The 21,460-nt window shown below is 43.2% G+C and overlaps 2 protein-coding genes across 2 annotated transcripts in view; both read right to left on the bottom strand.

Annotated features, from left to right (window-relative positions):
* Positions 1-687, bottom strand: part of LOC137891924 (PH and SEC7 domain-containing protein 1-like) — a 49,102-nt gene extending 48,415 nt beyond the window's left edge. Inside the window, exon 1 of the mRNA XM_068736758.1 lies at positions 538-687. Coding sequence (XP_068592859.1) covers positions 538-635 — 98 coding nt within the window. The 5' untranslated portion in view covers positions 636-687. The remainder of the gene's footprint in view (positions 1-537) is intronic.
* Positions 676-21,460, bottom strand: LOC137891966 (serine/arginine repetitive matrix protein 2-like). The gene is made up of 5 exons (XM_068736844.1): positions 21,106-21,460; positions 2,867-5,249; positions 2,616-2,733; positions 743-1,090; positions 676-701 (listed from the first exon to the last, which is right to left on the bottom strand). The coding sequence occupies exons 2-5, from the start codon at positions 4,988-4,990 to the stop codon at positions 676-678; spliced, it is 2,616 nt and encodes an 871-aa protein (XP_068592945.1). The 5' UTR covers positions 4,991-5,249; positions 21,106-21,460.

Below are 21,460 nucleotides of genomic sequence, written 5' to 3'. Positions count from 1 at the left end.
CCCTGTAGCCCCGCCCTAAAGCATACCCTGCTTTATGGTCTGTTTGACTCTAAATGGACCATAATTTACTAAATGAACATCATGCTGTATTGAAGAAGACTTGAAACTAGAGATTGAGACCAGAAACTCATGTTTACAATGTTTACTGAGGTAATAAATCAAGAGAGAAGTAGAGTCATTTTAGACTAGACTTCTATACAACCAGAGGAGTCGCCCCCTGATGGACACTAGAGAGAATGCAGCTTTAACACATGAAGCATTGGCTTCACTCGGCTGAACTGGAGGTTGCCGCCTGGTTGTGAACCACTGATCTAGACTAAAGGACTCTTAACTGTATTTCCTATAAAGACAGGATGAAATGTGCTGTTCTGTTAATGATGCCACCAAACTTGTTTACAAGCTCCTCGAGAAATAGGTTAGGAGTGAGATCTAAATCCAGATTAAAATATAAATCAGGGGGAAGATCCTGCTTCCCTTTGTGAACTCCTGTGTGTGTGTTTGCATGTTTTGTGGTGTGACTGTGTTTCCACGTTTCACCTCTTCAGCAGGTGTCCAAACACCTCTGGTTCCTCCTGAGCTGCAAACTGCTGCTTCCTGTTGTCTCCTTGCATCCTCACACTGGCCCAGCTCACCATTTCTTCCTCCTCTTCCTCCTCCTCCTCCTCCTCATCTCCCTCATCCTCCTCCCTCCCCACTTTTTTCTCCTCCCCCTCCACCCCGTCCGGCCTCCCGTAAGCCGGACCCCCCAGCGGACTGCTGCCCGTCCCCGAGGTGCCCTGCACGCTGCGGTTGCTCCCAAACGCGGAGTCGCCGTCGTCCTGCTCGGCCAGCAGCACCTCGTCTATGTCCGTCTCTCGGTAGCAGCGCAGCGGAACGGCGTCCAGGTCGGTTTCCGAGTACTTCAGCGTCCGGCGAATGATGCCCGTTTTGGGCGAAGTGCCGATAACGGCCGGAGGAGGCGTCACCAGCTCGACCTCCACGTGCTGCACCTCGTGGTTGGCGGAGAGCAGAGGGAGGGAGGACGGGGGAGTCGGGGTGGGAGACTCGCTGGAGTTACCGCTGGGGGGAGCGGTGGAGGTTTCCAGAGCATCTGAAGATGGAGAGATTCAAACATGTGACTGGCTATATTTGCTAATTCCCTGTTCAGATCATCCCTTTGATCTAATTGGTCCAGAAACATAATTAAAGGCCGAGTTTGAAAACCTCAATACTATTTTGGTACCGACCGAAATGTCCCCAACAAGTTGAGTAGCAAAGAGTACAGATTAAATGTCACTTGAGATCCATCATCTTTCTTTAAAGAATGTTCTTTCAATATTTAGGGATATGAACCTACAACCTTCAAACTGAGGTGTACTTCCTCTGCCAGCTGAGCTGTTAGGATGCTGACAGATTTCCCACATTTTAGATTTAAGGTTCAATTTCAGGGGGTTGATCCACATTTGCAGGCGTTCACAACAGGTTTCAGGCTAATTTATGTTTAAATTAATGGATTACTATATATTAAAGGGTTTTAATTGGTTATCTTCTTTATTCAAGCCAATCACATCTTTCATAAGACTATCTGCATTGTTAAAGCATTGCTTTTGGGGCAACAATCCCTTAAAGTAACTTTAATTTTTCAATTAAATTCAAACCTTTCACAATAAGAGAAGCCTTTTTAAAACAGTCCTCGGATGGTTAACAGAAGGAAGAACTCAGCAGCAGAGGAGAGATTTGAACCCAGAACCTTCAGGGATTGAACCAACTGAGCTATCAGGAATCCATGAAACAAAATGACTCTCACAGAGAAGAATCAGAGTTTGTCAGTTTGTGATTGAGAACGTGTTTCTGTGTTTCAGTCTGTAAACTTTGTGTCTCTGCAGGTTGATAAAGTTTCTACAGTGTCCATCTAATCTTCTTTCTCTCTCTGATTATTCCATTTTATCATTGCCAGAGATGGTCCAGTGGGTAAGGACACCGACCGCCAACCTCAACAACGTGGATTTGATCCCTGCCAAAGGTACCCACACAGGAGTGTTTGTGATGAATGTCTGAGTGAGGGGTTTAAAAAGTTCAAACGTTGCGTTTCACAAATCCGTTCCGTAGAATTTTACGTTGCGTTTCAACTTGTGAATTTCTGAATTTCATTTCAACATCGATCAACAAGGAGGAAACAAAGACAACGTGAGTCAAAGAGAGACCAGATGGTCAAATGTGCTAGCTAGTTTGGATCATCTGTGTACTTTCTGTATTGATAAACAACAACAATCTCTTGAAATTTTAAATGTTAGAACTTTCACCTCAATTAACAATATATTGAAGTATTTCTGATGTGTAAAACCCCCATGAAACTGCACATGAAGATATCATAAAGGATCTAAATATTTCAACTGAGAAACAAATAATAGATAAATGGATAATCAATTAGTTTTAAACTGATTATCTCCTCCGTCTCATTTCATTTAAGTTTCTTTTGTCTTTTATTTTGAGTTTAACTTTGCTAATAAGGTGTTAATCTTTAAAAACGGGGATCATGAGTACTAACTTTTTTTTAAAAAGACTTGTAATTTCATAAAACAGTCTGACGTCCCGGACATCCTAACGGGATGAAATTGAGGAGGACATGCTCTCACTTTTCTCCCCCCTGCTAGCAGCCTCCTCAGCTGGGGTCCCGAATAAAAACTCCCACTTGGCTCGAGCGATCCTCTGACAATGGAGCGAGGGAACCGGCGCTGCACAGCCACTGTCCGTCTGAAACACACACACACACACACACACACACACACACACACAGACAAGCTTATGTTAAAGGAATAAAACAACATGTTGGGAAATGTGCTTATTTACTTCGATTGATACCACTCTCATGTCATCCAGTGCCCACCTGTATTCCTGAGGTGGCAGCGCCGGTCTCGTTGCTCTGGTGACTGGACTGACTGGACTCGGGGGACACACAGTCCCTGTCCCCCAAGCTGCCCGTCACCCCACTGGAGCTCCGCGACGATGATCCTCCCATCGCTCCGTTCTGCTCCGCCTCCACCGGCTCTTCCGCCCTCTGCTGATCCACCTCATACCCCTCCATCTCATCGCCCCGACCTTCCTCCTCGCAGTCCTCGTCCTCCTCCGGAGAGTCCAGCACCACCGGGCCCAGAAGAAGGATCTCCCTCCTTCTCTGCTCCGCTCGTTTCTGCTGGGCGGTGGGACTGAGCGGCCTACGACGGGGATTGGGTTGACGATCGGGTGTTTGGTCGTTGCTGGACCCAAATCCAGCCTCGGGGCTCGGCCTCGGGCTGTTCTCCACCTGATTCCCCCACTGCTGCCTGGACGTCCAGCTGACCGGTGCCTCCTCGACGCTCTGATTGATGAAGAGCCTTCGGGCGAGCTCAGTGCAGTCCCCTCGCTCGAAACAGCTCAGGTCTCCTCTCTTGTCCAGGCCCGGGGACCAGGAGTCCCTGGCGTACTGAGGGAGCTGCCGGCGATGCAGCGTTGGGGTATCCGGTGCTCGGAGCTCAGCTTGGAATAGCCTGGGGTCCCTCATGGGAGAGCTGAGCTCAGTGGGAGGATGAGAGGGACGGAAAACACGCGAAGGAATGGCGGGGGAACCCGTCGAGCTCTGACGCTGGGACTTCTGAACGCAGTCCTCCCGGTGCGTCTGATAATTAGTGCGGGAGTTCGTTTCTCGCGACGTCAAGATGGAGTTTTCAGGCTGGTGAGAGTCAGTGTTGTCTGTTTCTGGCGGGTGTTGGTCGTTTAAAGGGATGTTCATCTTAAGCGTTTGCTTAGACTGTTGTGCGTTTGGAGCTGAGTTGTGAAATTCTCCGGTAGGATCACCTAAAGCGTTGTGCAATGAGGACCTTCTTGCCTCTGTGAAAATGGAGGATACTTTGGTCGCCTCCTCCGCTAGCCTGCGGGCGACTTCAGGGCTATGAGCTGGAGAGGAGGATTTACTGTCACTTAACTGGTTCAAGCCCTCAACTACATTATTGCCAAGTTGGAGGAGTGCTCCCTGCGGTGAAGTGCTGGACCTGTGAACATGTCTTTTGACGGCTGGACTTCCTGCCACAGCTCGGTCCTCTGCCGACCAGTGAAGAGGGCTCTGGGACTCGACGCGGGACTGATAGGATAGCTGGTCTGACGCCGGGCTCCGGGGCAGCCCGCAAACCGCCTGGTTCCTATCTGGGAAGTGGTCTTTGAGGTTTACGCTGATGTTCTGACGCTGAACGGGCGACCCGGCCCAGGACTGACAGCGTGGCTGCTGGTTGTAGCGTGAGGATGAGGCTTGCTCAAGTGCGTGGGCCAGTTTGATCCGAAGTAGAGGGGAGCCAAACTCCTCCACGGCCCTCTGGGTAGCTGCCCTGCCGATGGGGTCCAAGGCCGGTTGGCGAACGCCGGGAGTCTGCCGGCGACTCCCTGGAGATCGGAAAGTCAGCTTGGGACTGGAGCTGCACGATGAATCGGGACTCCCAAACCAAACCGGGTCGCTGAACCTTTTACGAAAGTGAGATGGCGTGGATCTTTCCTCTCTGGTCCCCCGCTCGCACAGAGAGCTGCGCGGACTGTCCAACGCCTTCACGTTGGACTTCTCGATGTAGCTGAAGGTGACCACGGACCGCGTGCCATCGGCGACCTCGTCCTCGTTGAACCCGCGGCAGTTCGGGGGAGTGTGAGGGACGCCGACCTTTCCGGAAGATGGCATTATCGTTGGAGACCGGACGGCAGACGCCCCATCACGGGGTGCACTCCGGTGCTTGGCGACCGTCGGGGAGCCGCCGGCCTGCTGCAGCTGGAAGCCGCTTCTAGAAGGAGACCGGCTGCGTGTGCGGTCCTGAACCAGACGGTGAGCCGAGGAGGTCTTGGCGACGCTCGTCTGGCTCGCCAGCTGAGACAGGAGCTCCGCTGGGCTGTCCTGAACCGAATGCCCCTGAACGATCCCTTCCTTCCCTCCGCTCTGATCTGGGGCAGACCTCACTTCCACATACAAATGAAGGACTTTCCCAGACTGGGACATGACACCTCCTCTCTGGTCGTAATGAGGACACAGAAATGGAGCAGAGAGAGAGAGAGAGTGATTGACAGACAAAAACAAAAGGTCTTCTTTGTCCTCTTCCTCTTTTCTATGTTTGTTGTTTCTGCTGGTGGTGCGTGTCAGTTTATTTTTAGGCGGTCTTTCTTCTCCCTCCCAGAGCGTCTGTGTGCAGAGCAGAGACACACAGGCAAAGGACAAATGTGCCCGAGGGACACCTCCAACTGCTCCCTATTCTTCATACCTGTGCATTAAAAAAAATAAAAAGAAGGAGGATCTATTATCTTTCGTTTCCCCAAGTGACACTAGACACAAACAGGATATGCCGGTATTTGTGAAGCACGCTTTAACTTGTTAGTGCTGGTTATCTGATCTGTCAACAGCACGTCCACAACAGATTCAAAAAGAGGATCTTAAAGCTCAACTAGCTCCTCTGTAAAGTGACGTTTCTTTGGTGAAATCTTTCAACCTATTTTATCAGTACGATGGTGCAGGTTATCAAGTTATTAACTACAGCACATTTAAATTCCTCTGAGCCTGAGATCCTTTACTTAAATAAAAGTAGGTAAAGTAAAAGTCCTGCAGTCAAAATTTGAAGTAAAAGTATAAAAGTTTTAGCATAAAAATATACTTAGTACTCATCATGCAGATTGGACCATATTGGAATAATGTATCTTATATCATATTTCTGGGTTATTGATACATTAAAGTGTTGCAGCTGGTCATTTTAAATACTTTATTTACTGCTGGTAATAGATCATTATTTATTAGTTGATTGTATTAATAATCACAATCTGCAAAGGTAGTGGTGTAACAATTACAATATTTTAATCCAACTATGGGATGCATTTTATAATATGTATTTTATTGATGACATAATTTGGAATAATTAGCTTTTTAACATAATGTCCCACATTATAGAAAAAGTGAAATATGGGAACTAGTGAAGCTAATCAGCTGATTGTCTCGTTTAGATATTAAATATTGTATTAACACACATTTTAACACTTTATTACAGTAAATATTGTATTAACACACAGTTAAACTCTTTATTACAGTAAATATTGTATCTCCTGTATCATTGTCTGTGGGATGAACAATGTACTGAAGTGAGGACAGAAAACAAGCTCGTAACATTTTCAATATCGGAATTAATATTGAACAGATATTTCATTCTGTATACTGTACACAGTGATATTTATTTGTTTTCTTGTGTTTATTTTTGTGTTTCCTTGTAAACAGCATTCAGAGTGGAAGGCAAAGGAAGAATTGAACAGGAAATTAGTTTTTTATTGTGTGCTCCAGGACGATCAAACAGAAACGTCTTTATTAATCTGTGTGTTTGCTGGAGCCTCTTTTTCTTCTCTTTTTATTGAGCTGAATCTCTGACTCAACTAAACTAAGCTGAATTGTCTCCAATTGTCAACGTTGTGTTTAGCGCTCATGCAGAACGACTTTCCACGCCAATAAAGGCTCAGACAACAGAAACAAAAACAAAAAGAGGAGGACGGTGAACTCCGTTCTGCTTGCCAGCAGCGACAGCTTGGAGCCGCCGTATGGCAGCAGTGGGAGGGAAAATGGAAGTTGAAAATGGAAGTCCACAGAACAAAGAGAACTAGTGAGAGAGTTGGAACGACTTTCCCTCCTTGACCCCCGACTGATGTTCCCGCCCTCGTCTTCAAAAGAAACTCAATCTCAACAATCTCTTCAGCCTCACGTATTCTTAACTAACCCAACTTACCCGGGCCTCTCCACTTGGAGTTGCAGCAACTTGGCCGTCTGATAGACCTTTTTTTTTTCCTCTTCTTTTTATTCACTGTGGATAAATAAAAGTAAAAAATGTTCCTCTAACAACTTTTACCGCCTCTGCATTTGTCACACTCTTATCTTTTCACACCTCAGAGCTACCGTTCCCACAGATACACCATTCACAAAATAAAGGCCTTTGTCCAGCTGTTGCCGGCTCCGCGGGGCTCCATTGTCTGTGAAGGTGTGAGGAAGACGAGGAGGCTCCTCGGCTGCATCATAAAGGTGATGGTGGAAGCCACCGGGCTGATTAGTAGGTATCATTTGTTACTACCAAGAAAGAGTACTTTCATCATTAAAAAGGTCATTTTCTCTCTGTGAGCTGAGCATTTAAAAAACAGCAACACTGTCTTTGTATTTAGGAAAATAAAGCTCAACATTATCAACAATGATGCAGGTTGGGAGTAAAGTTAGCCGGTGTGAAGATGGAAGTAAATAGAAGGCCAGGGGCTGCGTTGGTGTGTTGAAAGTTCAGATTAAGTAACAGAATAAATAAAACTCATGTTTACAATGTTTACTGAGGTAATAAATCAAGAGAGAAGTAGAGTCATTTTCTCATAGACTTCTATACAACTAGAGGAGTCAACCCCTGATGGACACTAGAGAGAATGCAGCTTTAACACATGAAGCATCTGCTTCACTCGACAGAACTGGAGGTTGCCGCCTGGTTTAGTTCCAGCAGTGTCTGTCCTGCAGATGTTGGCTTTGATAAAGTTTTGTTGTATGCTTTCTGTTGTTTTGGAGTTTCAGTACGAACTGAAACCAATAAGAAAATGTCGGAGAGTGGACGCTCGTGAACACGGTCACGCACTTGGCGACGTCATAAATGTGTCGGAGCTGGTCGAGCGATGGATCCACTGGGATTATCATCACATATGATTTGTCGCCTCCGTTCGTCGCCACTGAGAGAAGGAAGTCGTTGGGACTACACGTTATTGATTCTGGGAAGGAGCTGATGGGCCTGAACTTCATTTGATCCATCAATTCATCGTGTGAGACAGATGTTGATGGGAGCAAGAGAGAGATAAAGACGGGTGAGAGAAAGAGCACTGAAGATGGATGCAGAGAGAGCAGGAAACATAAAGAGAGAGAAACTAGTGTAGAGTTACAGGAAGGATCACGTTAGAAACACACAAATGCAGATGTAACACAACCCGCTTCCTCTGACAGTGACAGTTTAAAGGACCAGTTCAGCTAAAACACTAAGGGACACATTCATCTACTTGACTTAGCGTTATCGGGGAAAACAAAGAAGGTTTTTATACTTTACATGGATCAAAGGTGAACTTTAAATCTCAACCTTTAAGTCCTTAAAATGATGATTGGTCAATCTGTTGAGGATGATCATGTCATACAATCAGAAAGCTCCAGAACAGCTACTAAATGGAACATGTGGGGAGATTGTTTTGACGACTGTTTTTATGTTTGTTTTTTTGTGTGTGTAAAAATAAATTATGTGAAAGGAAAGGCCAAAACTATTCTACTTGTTTAAAAAGGTTTCTACAGTTTAATGGTCGAATCAGACGAGGATAAAACATTCTAACAAGGCCGTTTCTATCTGACTGCTGAAGGTTGTTGGGTCCTAAAGGGAAAACCTGCAGACACATTGAAATTAACTGTCAACTTAATGCATCTTTCATTATTTCTCGGAAGCTGCTGGGAAGTGTCACAGACATCATTGGAGCAACAAGCTTCTCATATTTTGCCAGAAAGTGTGAAAAAAAGAGGCTTTTTGCAATGAATTCAATCTTGCAAGCGTGGAAAATGCAACACAACACAGGCTCATGTCAGTTTGTGAAATAGTCACGAAATGCATTTGTTTTGCGTACACGGTTAAGGTTACGTGAATTGTCCGTTTTTTTTGTGTCTGGACAATTTTATGTTTCAAAATGTAAGGGACTTCTTTATGGGAAGACATTATGTTACACGACAGGTAGGTTTGTGCAACAAAATCACATCGCTTAGAAAAACTGTCACGAATAAGTTTAGGCAACAAAACCACAACACCACAACAACAAAACCACAACAACACCACAACAACAAAACCACAACAACAAAACCACAACAACACCACAACAACAAAACCACAACAACAAAACCACAACAACACCACAACAACAAAACCACAACAACACCACAACAACAAAACCACAACAACACCACAACAACAAAACCACAACAACAAAACCACAACAACACCACAAAAAAAGCACAACAAAAATACATTTTTGTCACATAAAGATAAAGGATCAGGACTAAACTGAGACTGGTTCATATAGAGGATGAGGACTAAACTGAGACTGGTTCATATAGAGGATCAGGACTAAACTGAGACTGGTTCATATAGAGGATCAGGACTAAACTGAGACTGGTTCACATAGAGGATGAGGACTAAACTGAGACTGGTTCATATAGAGGATCAGGACTAAACTGAGACTGGTTCATATAGAGGATCAGGACTAAACTGAGACTGGTTCATATAGAGGATCAGGACTAAACTGAGACTGGTTCACATAAAGGATCAGGACTAAACTGAGACTGGTTCACATAGAGGATCAGGACTAAACTGAGACTGGTTCACATAGAGGATCAGGACTAAACTGAGACTGGTTCATATAGAGGATCAGGACTAAACTGAGACTGGTTCATATAGAGGATCAGGACTAAACTGAGTCTAAACTGAGACTGGTTCATAGAGGATCAGGACTAAACTGAGACTGGTTCATATAGAGGATCAGGACTAAACTGAGACTGGTTCACAACCAGTTAAAAGCTCCTTCCCTAAACAAAACAAAAAAGGCCACAGCTGCTCGATATTGATGAATCATCCTCTTGTTGTCCTTCTGGGTCACAATGACACACACACCCACACACCCACACACCCACACACACACACACAAATGGATAAACTCCATCAGGTCTTTGCTCGAGTAAAATCACACAGGTAATTAAATCCCAGGCAGCATGTGCAGCTCTAATATTAGCTCCCTGGATACGACGGGACTGCTGGTGGTGGTGGTGGTGGTGGTGGGGGCACATGCTAATATTAGCTCTCTCAGCCTGCATGTTGCTGGTGCTGTGCACTAACAGCTATGACTGCAGTAACATTGTGCAGCTTTAAGTAGCAGCACACTAAAGAGATGCAGAGGGTTTTAAGTTAATGGGTGATGAGGGACGTTCACAGCGCAACACCCGACCCCCGATCATCCACTCACGACGTAATATTAGGTTACATCACACTGTATTTGGCAAAAGCTGCCTACTCGTGCAAATTCCCGATGCACGGCAGAGGGCTCGCTGTCACGTAGCCAAAAATATGCCCGATGAGCTTCCACTCGCACTTTGTGAATCTCAATCAGAGGGTGGAATTAAAGAGGCGAGCATCTTTGGTGGGGAGGACTTTTTTTGTTTCGTGTTTCATACAAGGCTGTCTCTCCTCCCCGAAGACACATTCAGAGAAAGAAGAAGAGAGACGGGTTCCTCTGACTCATGCAGAGTGTGTGAGGAAAAAGATGCAGAGCGGCTTAGTGCCGGAGAAAAGACGAGAGAGGGAAAGCACACCGGACGTGACCTTGCTGCTTGTACTAACTCCTCCGTGCACCACCTCGCATGCGAGCATTAAGAAACAAGGGTAAATTCTGCTTAAACGCACCCAGGTGATGTACAGATAACGTGCAGCCTCACCCTCACTACTGAGCGCTGTGTCACTCTGCTTCCATTCAGCCTATTTTTAGTTGGTTGTGGGATATTTAAAGTGAGGAAATGTGCTATTTTGTGTTTTGACAAATATGCTAAAAGACTCGACTCTGAGCTGCCATTTTTAAAAGAGTCCTCAAAGACTCACTGAGATGTGATCAAACATGATACCACACGTGAAAACATCATGTGACAGAACAACAAAGAATAGACTCTTTTATTTCTGAATTACTACTTTAAAGGTTTTGTTTCAGCTTTGGTTGAATGAATTATCAAGGAAAGCCAGAAGATAAAGATAAAATATGACTAAAATGTACGCCAAATTCATTTATTTGGTGTTTTTATTAAATTAGACTGATATAACAGTCGCTCCGCTGTTATCTTCTCTGAGCTGCCATGCGGAGTTTTTAAAAGATTCCTCAAAGACTTACTGAGATGTGACCAGCACAGGAAAACCCTAAATAAAATGTTTTCTTGGAATATATATTTCCTTTGGTCAGAAGTTGGCGCTGTAGGCTTCGTTTCACGCATTATTAAACAGAGTAGATGAAGAAGTAGAGGTTGCAAACCAGAAACTAAACAAGTCGCTGTTGCAGATCCACGACAGAAAAATGGAAAGGGGTCTTCAGGAAATTGTTTGAATTGTTCTTTCATGTCAGCTTTTGTATTGGTCGTGTTTTATGCCGTCTGGAGACAAAGACAATTTAAATTGATATATCGCCCACAGCCGATCAGTCGTGTGGATTAAATGTTCGCTGCATCAGAATTTATTTATATAATTTTAATGTTCCAACTCTTTTCCGACAAAAAAGCAAAAAACACTTGCCAGCATGAAAGGTTTTATAGAATTTAGCTGTTTTCATACAGCTTTTCTAATCGTGAATGGAAACACGGCTAATGATGCGTCGTCTTACAAACGTTAACCCTTTCACAGTGTGTTTACACTTCGTGAAAGTTAACTGTAACATTTTGGTCGCCTAAAAATGATTCATTCAGCGTTCGGTTGTACTTAGCTCCACCCTCTCGTGTGAAAACCAAGATGGCGGCCGTCAAAAACAAAGAAGGCCACAGCCAAACAAAGATGGCAACGGGCAAAATGCCAAAACTCAAAGCTTCATAAAACGGAAGTCTTTTGGCAATTTTCTGGAAAGTTTGTGCTGCATTGAAACCTGCTGATTTCAAACTTTTCCTACAAAATAAAGACGGTAAATTGACATCAAATTAATGCAAAATCAAACCTTTCAATGCAATGACTTGAGATCCACTGTTACATGTTACAAACTCTGCACACTTCAAAGTCTGACTGATAAATTGTGTTAGTTTTGTCTTACAGTTTGACCACAGATCAGATATCATATATCTATATATATATATATATATATATATATATACAGTATATGGATATATCAGATCAAATCATCACTTCATAATAATTATGACCCAGCCCGAGCGTTCAGCACATTGTTGATCCTAAAGTGACGCACCTTAAACACTGGTGGCACTGCGTGTTCTGACATACTTACATGGATTATACTAAAACATATAATGCACTTCCCTCATTTCACACACGTTGTCTCAGTTATGCTTTCACACTCAACCCACACAAACAACTGAGGAGTTTTTGTTTTTTCCCCTGCCCATTAGACACCAGTTTCACAAGTCTAACGCCATGCACATCTGGAGCATCTGTATCGTGGTGCAAAGCTGTCAGCAGGCTCCGTGGTCGTTTATCCAGATCGACTCCGAGCTGGCAGCAGTGAAACCGGACACACTGACAGATAGACGCAAACACAATCTACTCGATCTCACACTCACCTCTCCTCCTCTCACAGCCACTTCCATACAGGATTTACACCTCCCACATGGCTTGTCTTTGGCTCATCCTTTCTGCTAGTCCTTCTCTCCTTCCCTCTGATTTTCCTCCTTCCTTCCTTCCCTCCAGCAGAGCAGTGCAGACCTGTCCCACCAGCACGGCCAGCCTCCCCCCCCCGGCCAACAAACACTCTCACTCAGCCAGTTAGCAGGCTCGTATCCATTAGCCCCCCCTTTCCCTCCCCTCTTGCCTCTTTCACATACATGCTGAGTCAGTGTGGAGAAGTCAGCGCCGGTATGGGGAGGTGCTGCAAGGAAGGGGACGTGCATGAAGACAGTGGGGGGAACGCTTTAAAGGTACAAACTGGACCAGTTCCCATGAGGGACTGAGGTCAAAATAAATGTAACTTTTTGGGGGGGACGTCGTGTGCTGTACAGATTGTAAAGCCGTCTGAGGCAAATTTGCGATAACAGGCGGCAACCTCCAGGTCTGAAAAGTGTCTTTAAAACTTGTATTCTCTCTAGTGTCCATCAGGGGGCGACTCCTCTGGTTGTATAGAAGTCTATGAGAAAATGACTCTACTTCTCTCTTGATTTATTACCTCAGTAAACATTGTAAACATGAGTTTATGGTCTCAATCTCTTGTTTCGGGGGGGCTAGTTCTAGGGGGGGCTACACTGTGATTGACAGGTCTCTGTATACGATACTTTATATTTTATAAAACATAAACTTCACATGTGCTTTTTTATGTCTGACAGAACAACAAAGATACAATTTTACTTTCTGAATTATGTGTAGAGACATCACTAAAAAACTACTACTTTAAAGGTTTTAATTCAGCTCTAGATGGGAATATGTTTCAGAAATATATAAAGGGCGGCCCATAGATAAAGATATAATATGACTATAATGTACACAAAATTAATTTATTCTGTATTTTTATTAGATTTACCTTTTAATTTTCTCTCCGCTCATAAAGAGTCCTCATTCACTTTCCATTTTCTGGACAATAAACAAACTAATTAACAAAACAATTAACTTCACAACCAAAGAAAATGACAAAACAGTAACAGTACTTTGTGTTCTTTTGGTCTGGTTTCTTCTGGTTTAACAACATTCAGATGTTATGTAACATCTATATTTGGTACATATTGCAACGTCAGTGTTTTAGCTTCATGTTATTTTCTGGCAGTTTTTAAATAATTCAATAGAGTATACAGCAACATCATGAGAGTTACTCTTAATGCTGCAGAAGAAAATGCATTTCCCATTATTTTATATGATGGATATTCAGTAAAAATAATGTTTTTCTTAAGGGAGACCGAAAAACTAAAAATAGTGACATATGTGAGCTTATAGGGTCTTAAATCATCATCCCTCTCAGTCCACTGAAATATTGAAGAGAAGCCCGAAAGCAACAAAAAAAACAACAACTCTCTTTTCTCTGAACGTACATGATGACTCAACATCCACAATAGCTAAAGGACTTGTTTCATAAATATACACACAATGTTGTGTCTATGACCACGGTTAAAGACACACTGGGTGTTAAACTAAAACTAACATTTTTAGCATTTCTTTCCCATTCACTGAGATTCTGCAGAGTGTAACATTCTAAATGTTTCCTTGTACAGCGGAAACGGACTCTGACGTGGCTGAAAGTTTTTTTCTTCCCCACCTCCACTCCTAACAGGAACAAAGAAAAAGTACATTTCTGTCTGAGAAGACATCATGTTCCGTATTGTCATATCTGTGAAGTCCATAATTTATCCATAAAATGTGGTTTTGTCACTTCAGATCATGTGTATCTTGGATGAAAGATTAATTTTGATGCCAAAAAAATCTGTTTACATGGATTTTCTCCAGTAATTTATCATTAAATTAAATCAATAAATGAATTGCGGCTAGCTAGTAAATTACGTTACCTCTATGAGTTAGTTTAAAACAACTTTTTGAGACTTTTTATGCTCCCAGCTGACTTGTTTTAGAACAAGAACCCTTTAAAAAGGAACTTAAAAATATGCAAGCCCCAAACTTTTTTCTTATGTTACACTTCTGTTGTTGGCTTCAGGTTGCTTGTGTAAAAAAAATGCAAACAACTCTCATTTGGCCTCCTTCTTTAAATAGAGGTTGACTGCCTGGATGAATTAAAGTTATATAACTACTATTAAGCTGCTGAGGGTACGACAGAGGTAAAGGAGAAGGAGACAGGAGGGAGCCAAAGAAATAAACTGTCGGCATGCAGACACATTATCGGAGGTGAAAGGTGAAATGCTAACAGACATAAACAGATAGAAGCTTAGATAGGGACGTAGACACATAAACATGCAGACAGAGACACAGAATGTCCCACATTAAGGATCCTGATATTGCTAACAAGTGTCTGAATGAGACGACTAAACGTATTAGAACACAATTCTGCTTTTATCTTAGTGGTGTAGCTCCTTGATAGCCTAACGTTAGCTTGTTACTTCTGGAGATTGTAAAAATTGATTTGTACAAATGATACAAGTGGTGTTCTTTTGGGAAGATTGTTTTTCTGAGCAAAACTTTAGAGTATCATAAACTTGTTTTTGAACACAGTGATTATTCTCTGCAATGATCCAAAATCCAATAGAGGAATCCTATTGGCTGTTTGTCGAGAGAACCATAGACTGTCTATAAGAAGGGGACGTAGTCATCTTGACGTCACTCATTGTTTTGTAGACTGATGTTTTGAAGCCTCGAGTTTTTGGCAATTTTGCAGTCGCCATCTTGGATTACGGCCATTGCCATGTTGTTGTTTTTTTGCAACCAATTGAACGGAAGTCACCATATTTGGACTGAGGAGGAGTGACGTAGAGACGCCGTATATGTATATGTAGTATATGTCTCTGGTAGAGACCTGTCAATCACAAGGTAGCCCCGCCCCTAAAGCATACTCTGCTTTATGGTCTGTTTGACTCTAAATGGATCATAATGTACTAAATGAACATCATGCTGTATTGAAGAAGACTTGAAACTACAGATTGAGACCATAAACTCATGTTTACAATGTTTACTGAGGGAATAAATCAAGAGAGAAGTAGAGTCATTTTCTCATAGACTTCTATACAACCAGAGGAGTCGCCCCCTGTTGGACACAAGAGAGAATGCAGCTTTAAAACCGGAGGTTACCGCCTGGAGGAAACCAGTGAGATCCTAACTTCCTGTTGGCCTACAAAAATACGTCATCCCTGCAGCACTCTATATGGCTACTTTTGTCTCTTAATGACATCATCTCATTAAGTAATTGTGGCGATAGTTGCACCTTTAAAACACAGTGGTCTAAAATATCAGATAGATCGCAGTTAAGTGTTTTTATCCTTTAACCTCTACTTAGCTCTTGAAGCAGGCAGCTCTTTTATCTAAATAAAGCCACGGTGGAAACGTCAGCAAAGTGTGGCACTCAACATACAGCATCCTCTGGCGTTGAGGATGACGTCTGACTCCGAGTAACAATATCTGGTAGTCAGGTCCTCTAAGAAGACGGAAGAAACGGATCAGGCCAGCTCGCAGCTAAAGCAGCTTATATCTATTAATACTTTGAGTTTGGAGAAGTTTGACAATGACGTTTAAAATCTGTCCCATAAGTCTGGTTCAACAAAGCACTAAAGTCAACAGTTTCCCTCTGTGTGGGTGAAACAGGTGAAGGTGACAGGCGGAGATCAGCACCATCCCATCTCTGCAGACTGCACCAAGCAGCACCGAGCCAGCTTTTAAGGAACAGCTGTGTCAGCACTCCAGAGGCAGATGTGGCTTTTCAAGCAGCCAGTATGAAAACACAAACATCATGACCGCTGTCCTACTTCAGACAAACAACGTTAGGGACAATCAAATTAAAAGATTATGTCGATTGCCTCCGTCAGTCAATGGCGATCTTTGTGGGTGAACTTGAGAGTCCTGCAGAGACAAACAATGGCACTCATTGATTGAAGAGGTTTTTAAAAATAAACTCCCCAGTGGGATAAGAGAAGGATCTCCTCTTTCTTTCAGTCTGTCCTTCACTCACAACTGTCGTTCTCCACATCAAGTCAAGAATATACGGAAGCCTACAATTTAAATAATCAACCGGTACCAATTGTGATAAGCAATTAACAGCCACTGGTTCCAGCTTTTCAAATATGAATTATATCATTAATTCAATATTTTACGCTATTTTTCATCTTCTTTTAATTAATTCCTAATTTCTATATATTTGATTTTATTGTATTCATTTATTTGTCTTTAATAAATGTTTTCTTGATATAATTGCCACAATTCTGAAAAGATTCTGGGAAACGTGACTCCAACAAAACACAGTGTGATTGGAACAATCAATCCTAAATCTTTCAAAATAAATGTACGTTTACACGAATTCTTTCAAATGCTCAATTATTTCTGTTTTTGTTGAATCTGAGCGAGCATAAACACAGTAAATCCCCTGGATTAGCTGATGTAGCTGAATGCTACATCTACTTCTGGAGCAACATTTCAGCTAACCAGGCTAGCCGCATGCTAGTTTTGTTTAGCTACATATGCTAGGCTGTGGATCAATGTTGATTTATCTCATCGGCATTTCACTTTCCCAAAATCTTATGGAAGTAAAGAACGTCTACGTTGACAATGGATTTGACAGACGCAAAAAATCGTGACGTGAACGGCTCCTTAATGTCATCATTCCTGTGTGTGTCGGTGTTTTGTATGAGCTGCTGGATCAATACTTCTTTCTACAGTACAGTAGTTCTTAATGCAAAAGTTTATCACTGGTTGAAAGTTTACTATAACAAAAATTGACACGTGCCAAACCTCATAGAGAATATGTCCATTTAAGATTCAAGCCACAAAGACACAATCCAAGGTATTATCTTGCGTCTCTGTGTCAACTGTTCATTTATCTCTTGGTATATGTTAAATATGTGTCTATTTTCCTGTATTTTCATGTAAAAAAATCTGTCTCTTCCTCTTCCTGTAAATTGTAAACATAACACGAAAATAGTCAACCAAAGTCATTCCACCATCCAACAATGCTGGAATCTTTTTTATTTTTTTTACCTGAATCAAAACAGTCGAAACATTTAGAGGTGCATTACAGAGCTTGTGATTTATGTAACTACTCCTCTACTGAGCTATCACTTGCTGCTGGAACACTTAGCAGGACATTGTGGGCTATCGAGCATCAGAAGAAAAATCAATTACTGGCAACGAAATGTTACCAAACAGCCAAGACTGAGTCCTGTATATCCCCCGTACTCATATCGCATTCTGAGTGACCGGGGTGACAACAAACGAGAAGGCGTTTTCGGCATGTAACGAGGAGAAGAAGAAAAAAAAAGCGCCTCTACAACAGATTTGCGTTTCATTAATCACACAGGATCCAGGCCGCTGCAAAGCGCTCCATCTGCACCGCAGCCAACATACAGGAGAAAAAAAACAGCCTCACAGATTGGAAGCAGCTAGAAGCAGACGACCGCTCATTATACGGACACGCAGCAGGATTGTAAAATGCTAAATGCTCGCAATCATCACAGAAATGCTAGAAAAAAAAGGCCCTTTCTCACCTCCTAAATACTCCCACTATCACACCTCGCATGCTTTGGCTTTCAGCGCTGGATATTTTGAGCAGAAGATAAACCCTATAGCTCCTCACCACAGCTTCACCGATGCACTCTTCTTTGAAAACAAAACGGCAAACAAAAGCTATGACAAAAATTATGACAAAAAAAGACAAGAGGCAGTGAAGACGGGCCGGCGAGAGAATGTAGGAAGGAATAAAGGAGACAGAAAGTGTAATTCAAGACAATTCACTAATGCTGTTTTATTCAGCACCATTAACAACACGAGTGTAGCAAGAGGGAGGGCTCAGTCTTCCAATGAGAGCCGATGGGGACCAAAACATTGTTAGCGCTAACCACTTTGTTTTCACAGCTCGCACACAGACATCTGTGTGTCCGGCCTCCTACAACACAAGCTTTTATCCTCCGACTAAAGGAAACGGCTTGCTGGTGTTTCTGGGTTTTTTTTCAATGCATTTCGTGAGAAAAGCAAAACCAACCAGTGAATGTAAGTACTGACAAGTATTGTGTGTGTGTATCAACGGCTGATGTGTGAAGAGGAATCTCTTTGTTACGTTCGGTAAGGTACAAAACGAGGCCCAGGTCGTCAAATACAGCTTGGTTGGTGGTCTTATACGCTTCAAACTATGACGCTCCACGTGGACGTAGTTACGGCGGAAGAAAAGTAGATACAGACGCTTTTAAAAGTTTGTACAATGAAGACGTAGGAGGCGGCAACCTCCGGTTCTGCCCACAAACTGTATATAAGAAGTGGACGTAGTCATCGTGACGTCACCCATTAGTTTGTGGACTGTCGTTGTAAAGCCTCAAGTTTGTCGATTTCGCCGTCGCCATCTTGGATTACGACTGTCGCTATGTTGGTTTTTTTGCAACCAGTGAACAGGAAGTGACCATATCTGGACTGAGGAGGAGTGATGTAGAGACGCCGTATACATCTCTGGTAGAGACCTGTCTATCACAGTAAGCTCGCCTCAAATCATACCCTGCTTTATGGTCTGTTTGACTCTAAATGGACCATAATTTACTAAATGAACATCATGCTGTATTGAAGAAGACTTGAAACTAGAGATTGAGACCATAAACTCATGTTTACAATGTTTACTGAAGTAATAAATCAAGAGAGAAGTAGAGTCATTTTCTCATAGACTTCTATACAACCAGAGGAGTCGCCCCCTGATGGACATTAGAGAGAATGCAGCTTTAACACATGAAGCATTCACTTCACTTTTTAAACCTGGAGGTTACCGCCACGGTTCTGCCGAGTGAAACTAGTTTCAAGTCTTCTTCAATACAGCATGATGTTCATTTAGTAAATTATGGTTCATTATAGGACGTATACGGCGTCTCTACGTCACTCCTCAGTCCTAATATGGTCACTTCTGTTCATTGGCTTCAAAAATGCCAAGATGGCGACAGCTGTTATCCAAGATGGTGACGGCCAAAACAACGAACTCAAGGCTTCATAACATCAGTCCACAAAACAATGAGGTGACGTCACGATGACTTCGTCCACTTCTTATAATCAGTCTATGTGAGCTGAAAGCTTGCGCAGTCAGTTTGGCAACGGAAGTATGGCAGAGTGCAACAGCTTGTCAAGCTGTAAGGACATTAAACCACCAAAGATGGAGAATTCAACCTAAACAAGTTGACGTTCCAGATCTGTGTGCTGTTAGTGAGCGGGAGGAACCAGGCAGGGTAGGATAGTCCGGAACGCATCTCGAGATGGTTGAACACTTTTTTGTATTTTGGTCTTTGACCTTGTTCCTCAACTTCTCCTGATACTTCAGATGCTGAAATTGATCAAGTTGAAATTTTATATCTTCAGTGTGACAAACGCAAACAGCTGGACTGAAGCTGATTCCACAGAGAGACGCTCTGACAAACAGATGTGTGTTTTCTGTGTGTGTGTAAGTCTTTTTCTCCCCCTTTTAAACCCAGAGAACGAGTCTAGACGGAGCCCCAGATTCATAAACTGCAATGAATGAAGTCCTTCGGCTCATATATATATATATATATATATATATATATATATATATATGGGGGGGGGGGGGGGGGCATTTGACAGAGTCTCCCACCGGTCATGCTGCTCATGTCCTCTGTGAGCTGCAGAGAAGACACTTTCCCTGCAGTGTAGTTTATCATCAGGAGCAGCATGCGTTAGCACACAGCCGGATCTGATCCTGTCAAATATTCAACTGTCTCTTCAGTGGAAACTAACTAACGCGTTATAAGGTTTGATTGTTTGGTCTCTAAAGTGACGACAGATTGTGAAAATGTTTCCATCTGCCAAAGGAATACAATGTGTTTTATTTGCCCCACAAACTAATGGATTATTAGGTTTGTTCTCTAAAACAACGACAAAATTGTGAAAATGTTGAATGAATAAAATGTGCTGGAAAACAGTCAATTTTGTGCTGGAAAACAGTCAATTTGGCATAAATAAGGCTCAAACAATTAGGAAAACTGTCAGTCAGTTGTTTTAGATTGAATGTATGCAAAATAAAAAGTATATGAATGGATGGGAAAGTTTGTGTGTTGACTGCTTTACTAATAAACCAAATAAAAATCATGAAGTAAACAAAACTGCAGTAAGACAATTTCCTGCTTTCATTCACACATTACATCTCATTATTCTCATCAAAAACAGACAGATCCCCCAAAAATCCCCTCATTTGGAAGATATTGTTAAATGAAACAAAGCAGGTCTGCATTCACCTGTGTGTCTCTTGTCCTCGGGTGCAGACAAACTTATCTGAAACCCTTCTCACGTACACACACTCACATCAGAGCGATACAAAAAAAAAAAAAAAAAACGCACTCTCCGCGGTGCCAACTTTTCCTGCCCAAGGGCGAAACTTAACGGCGGCTCTGCGGGTCAAAGACAGCGGCTGTTCGTGAGGTGTATGACCTTTATTTCTCTGCATCCTACAGGTCCGGCTGGCTGTGATGCAGTGCTCTCTCTCTCTCTCTCTCTCTCTCTCTCTCTCTCTCTCTCTCTCCCTCTCTCTCTCTCTCTCTCTCTCTCTCTCTCTCTCTCTCTCTCTCTCTACAGTACGTGGCTCAAGTTGTGCACTTAACACCGCATGCATCCGAGGCTGCAACACCACCACCACCACCACGCTGCAAACGAGCCGCAGCTCAACATAAAACACGTCATTCCTTCCGCCGAAGCTCGAAGGTGCGGTGTGGCTTCATGAAGTGTCAGTACTCACCAGGAAATGTGATGTTATCTCTGCAGCAGCGGCGTCTGTCTGCCGGAGATGATGAGATGCTGCGAATGAGACACTGCGGTCCACATTTATCCGCTTCTGCCTCGAGATCCCAGCGCGCGCTCGTGTGATTGTGTGTTTGCGTGTGCGTGTGTGTGTGTCATGTGAAGTGATGGTTCTGGTTCAGACGCGATGCTGTGAAGTGGACATGTAGGTCCTCGTCGCTTCGATCAAGCTCTCAGACATCCCAACTCCTCCACTCTTCCTCCCTTCTCTTCTTCTCCCATCCAGCCTCCTCTCTCCTCTCTCCTCTCTCCTCTCTCCTCTCCTCTCTCCCTCCCCACCAGGCTGGGCATGC

Source organism: Cebidichthys violaceus, unplaced genomic scaffold, assembly GCF_023349555.1.
Source record: "Cebidichthys violaceus isolate CVI_PGR_0920_01 unplaced genomic scaffold, fCebVio1.0.p SCAF_72, whole genome shotgun sequence".
Classification (NCBI taxonomy): domain Eukaryota; kingdom Metazoa; phylum Chordata; class Actinopteri; order Perciformes; family Stichaeidae; genus Cebidichthys; species Cebidichthys violaceus.
The sequence above is the reverse complement of the archived record's forward strand: the minus strand, read 5'-3'. Positions and strand labels throughout refer to the sequence as shown.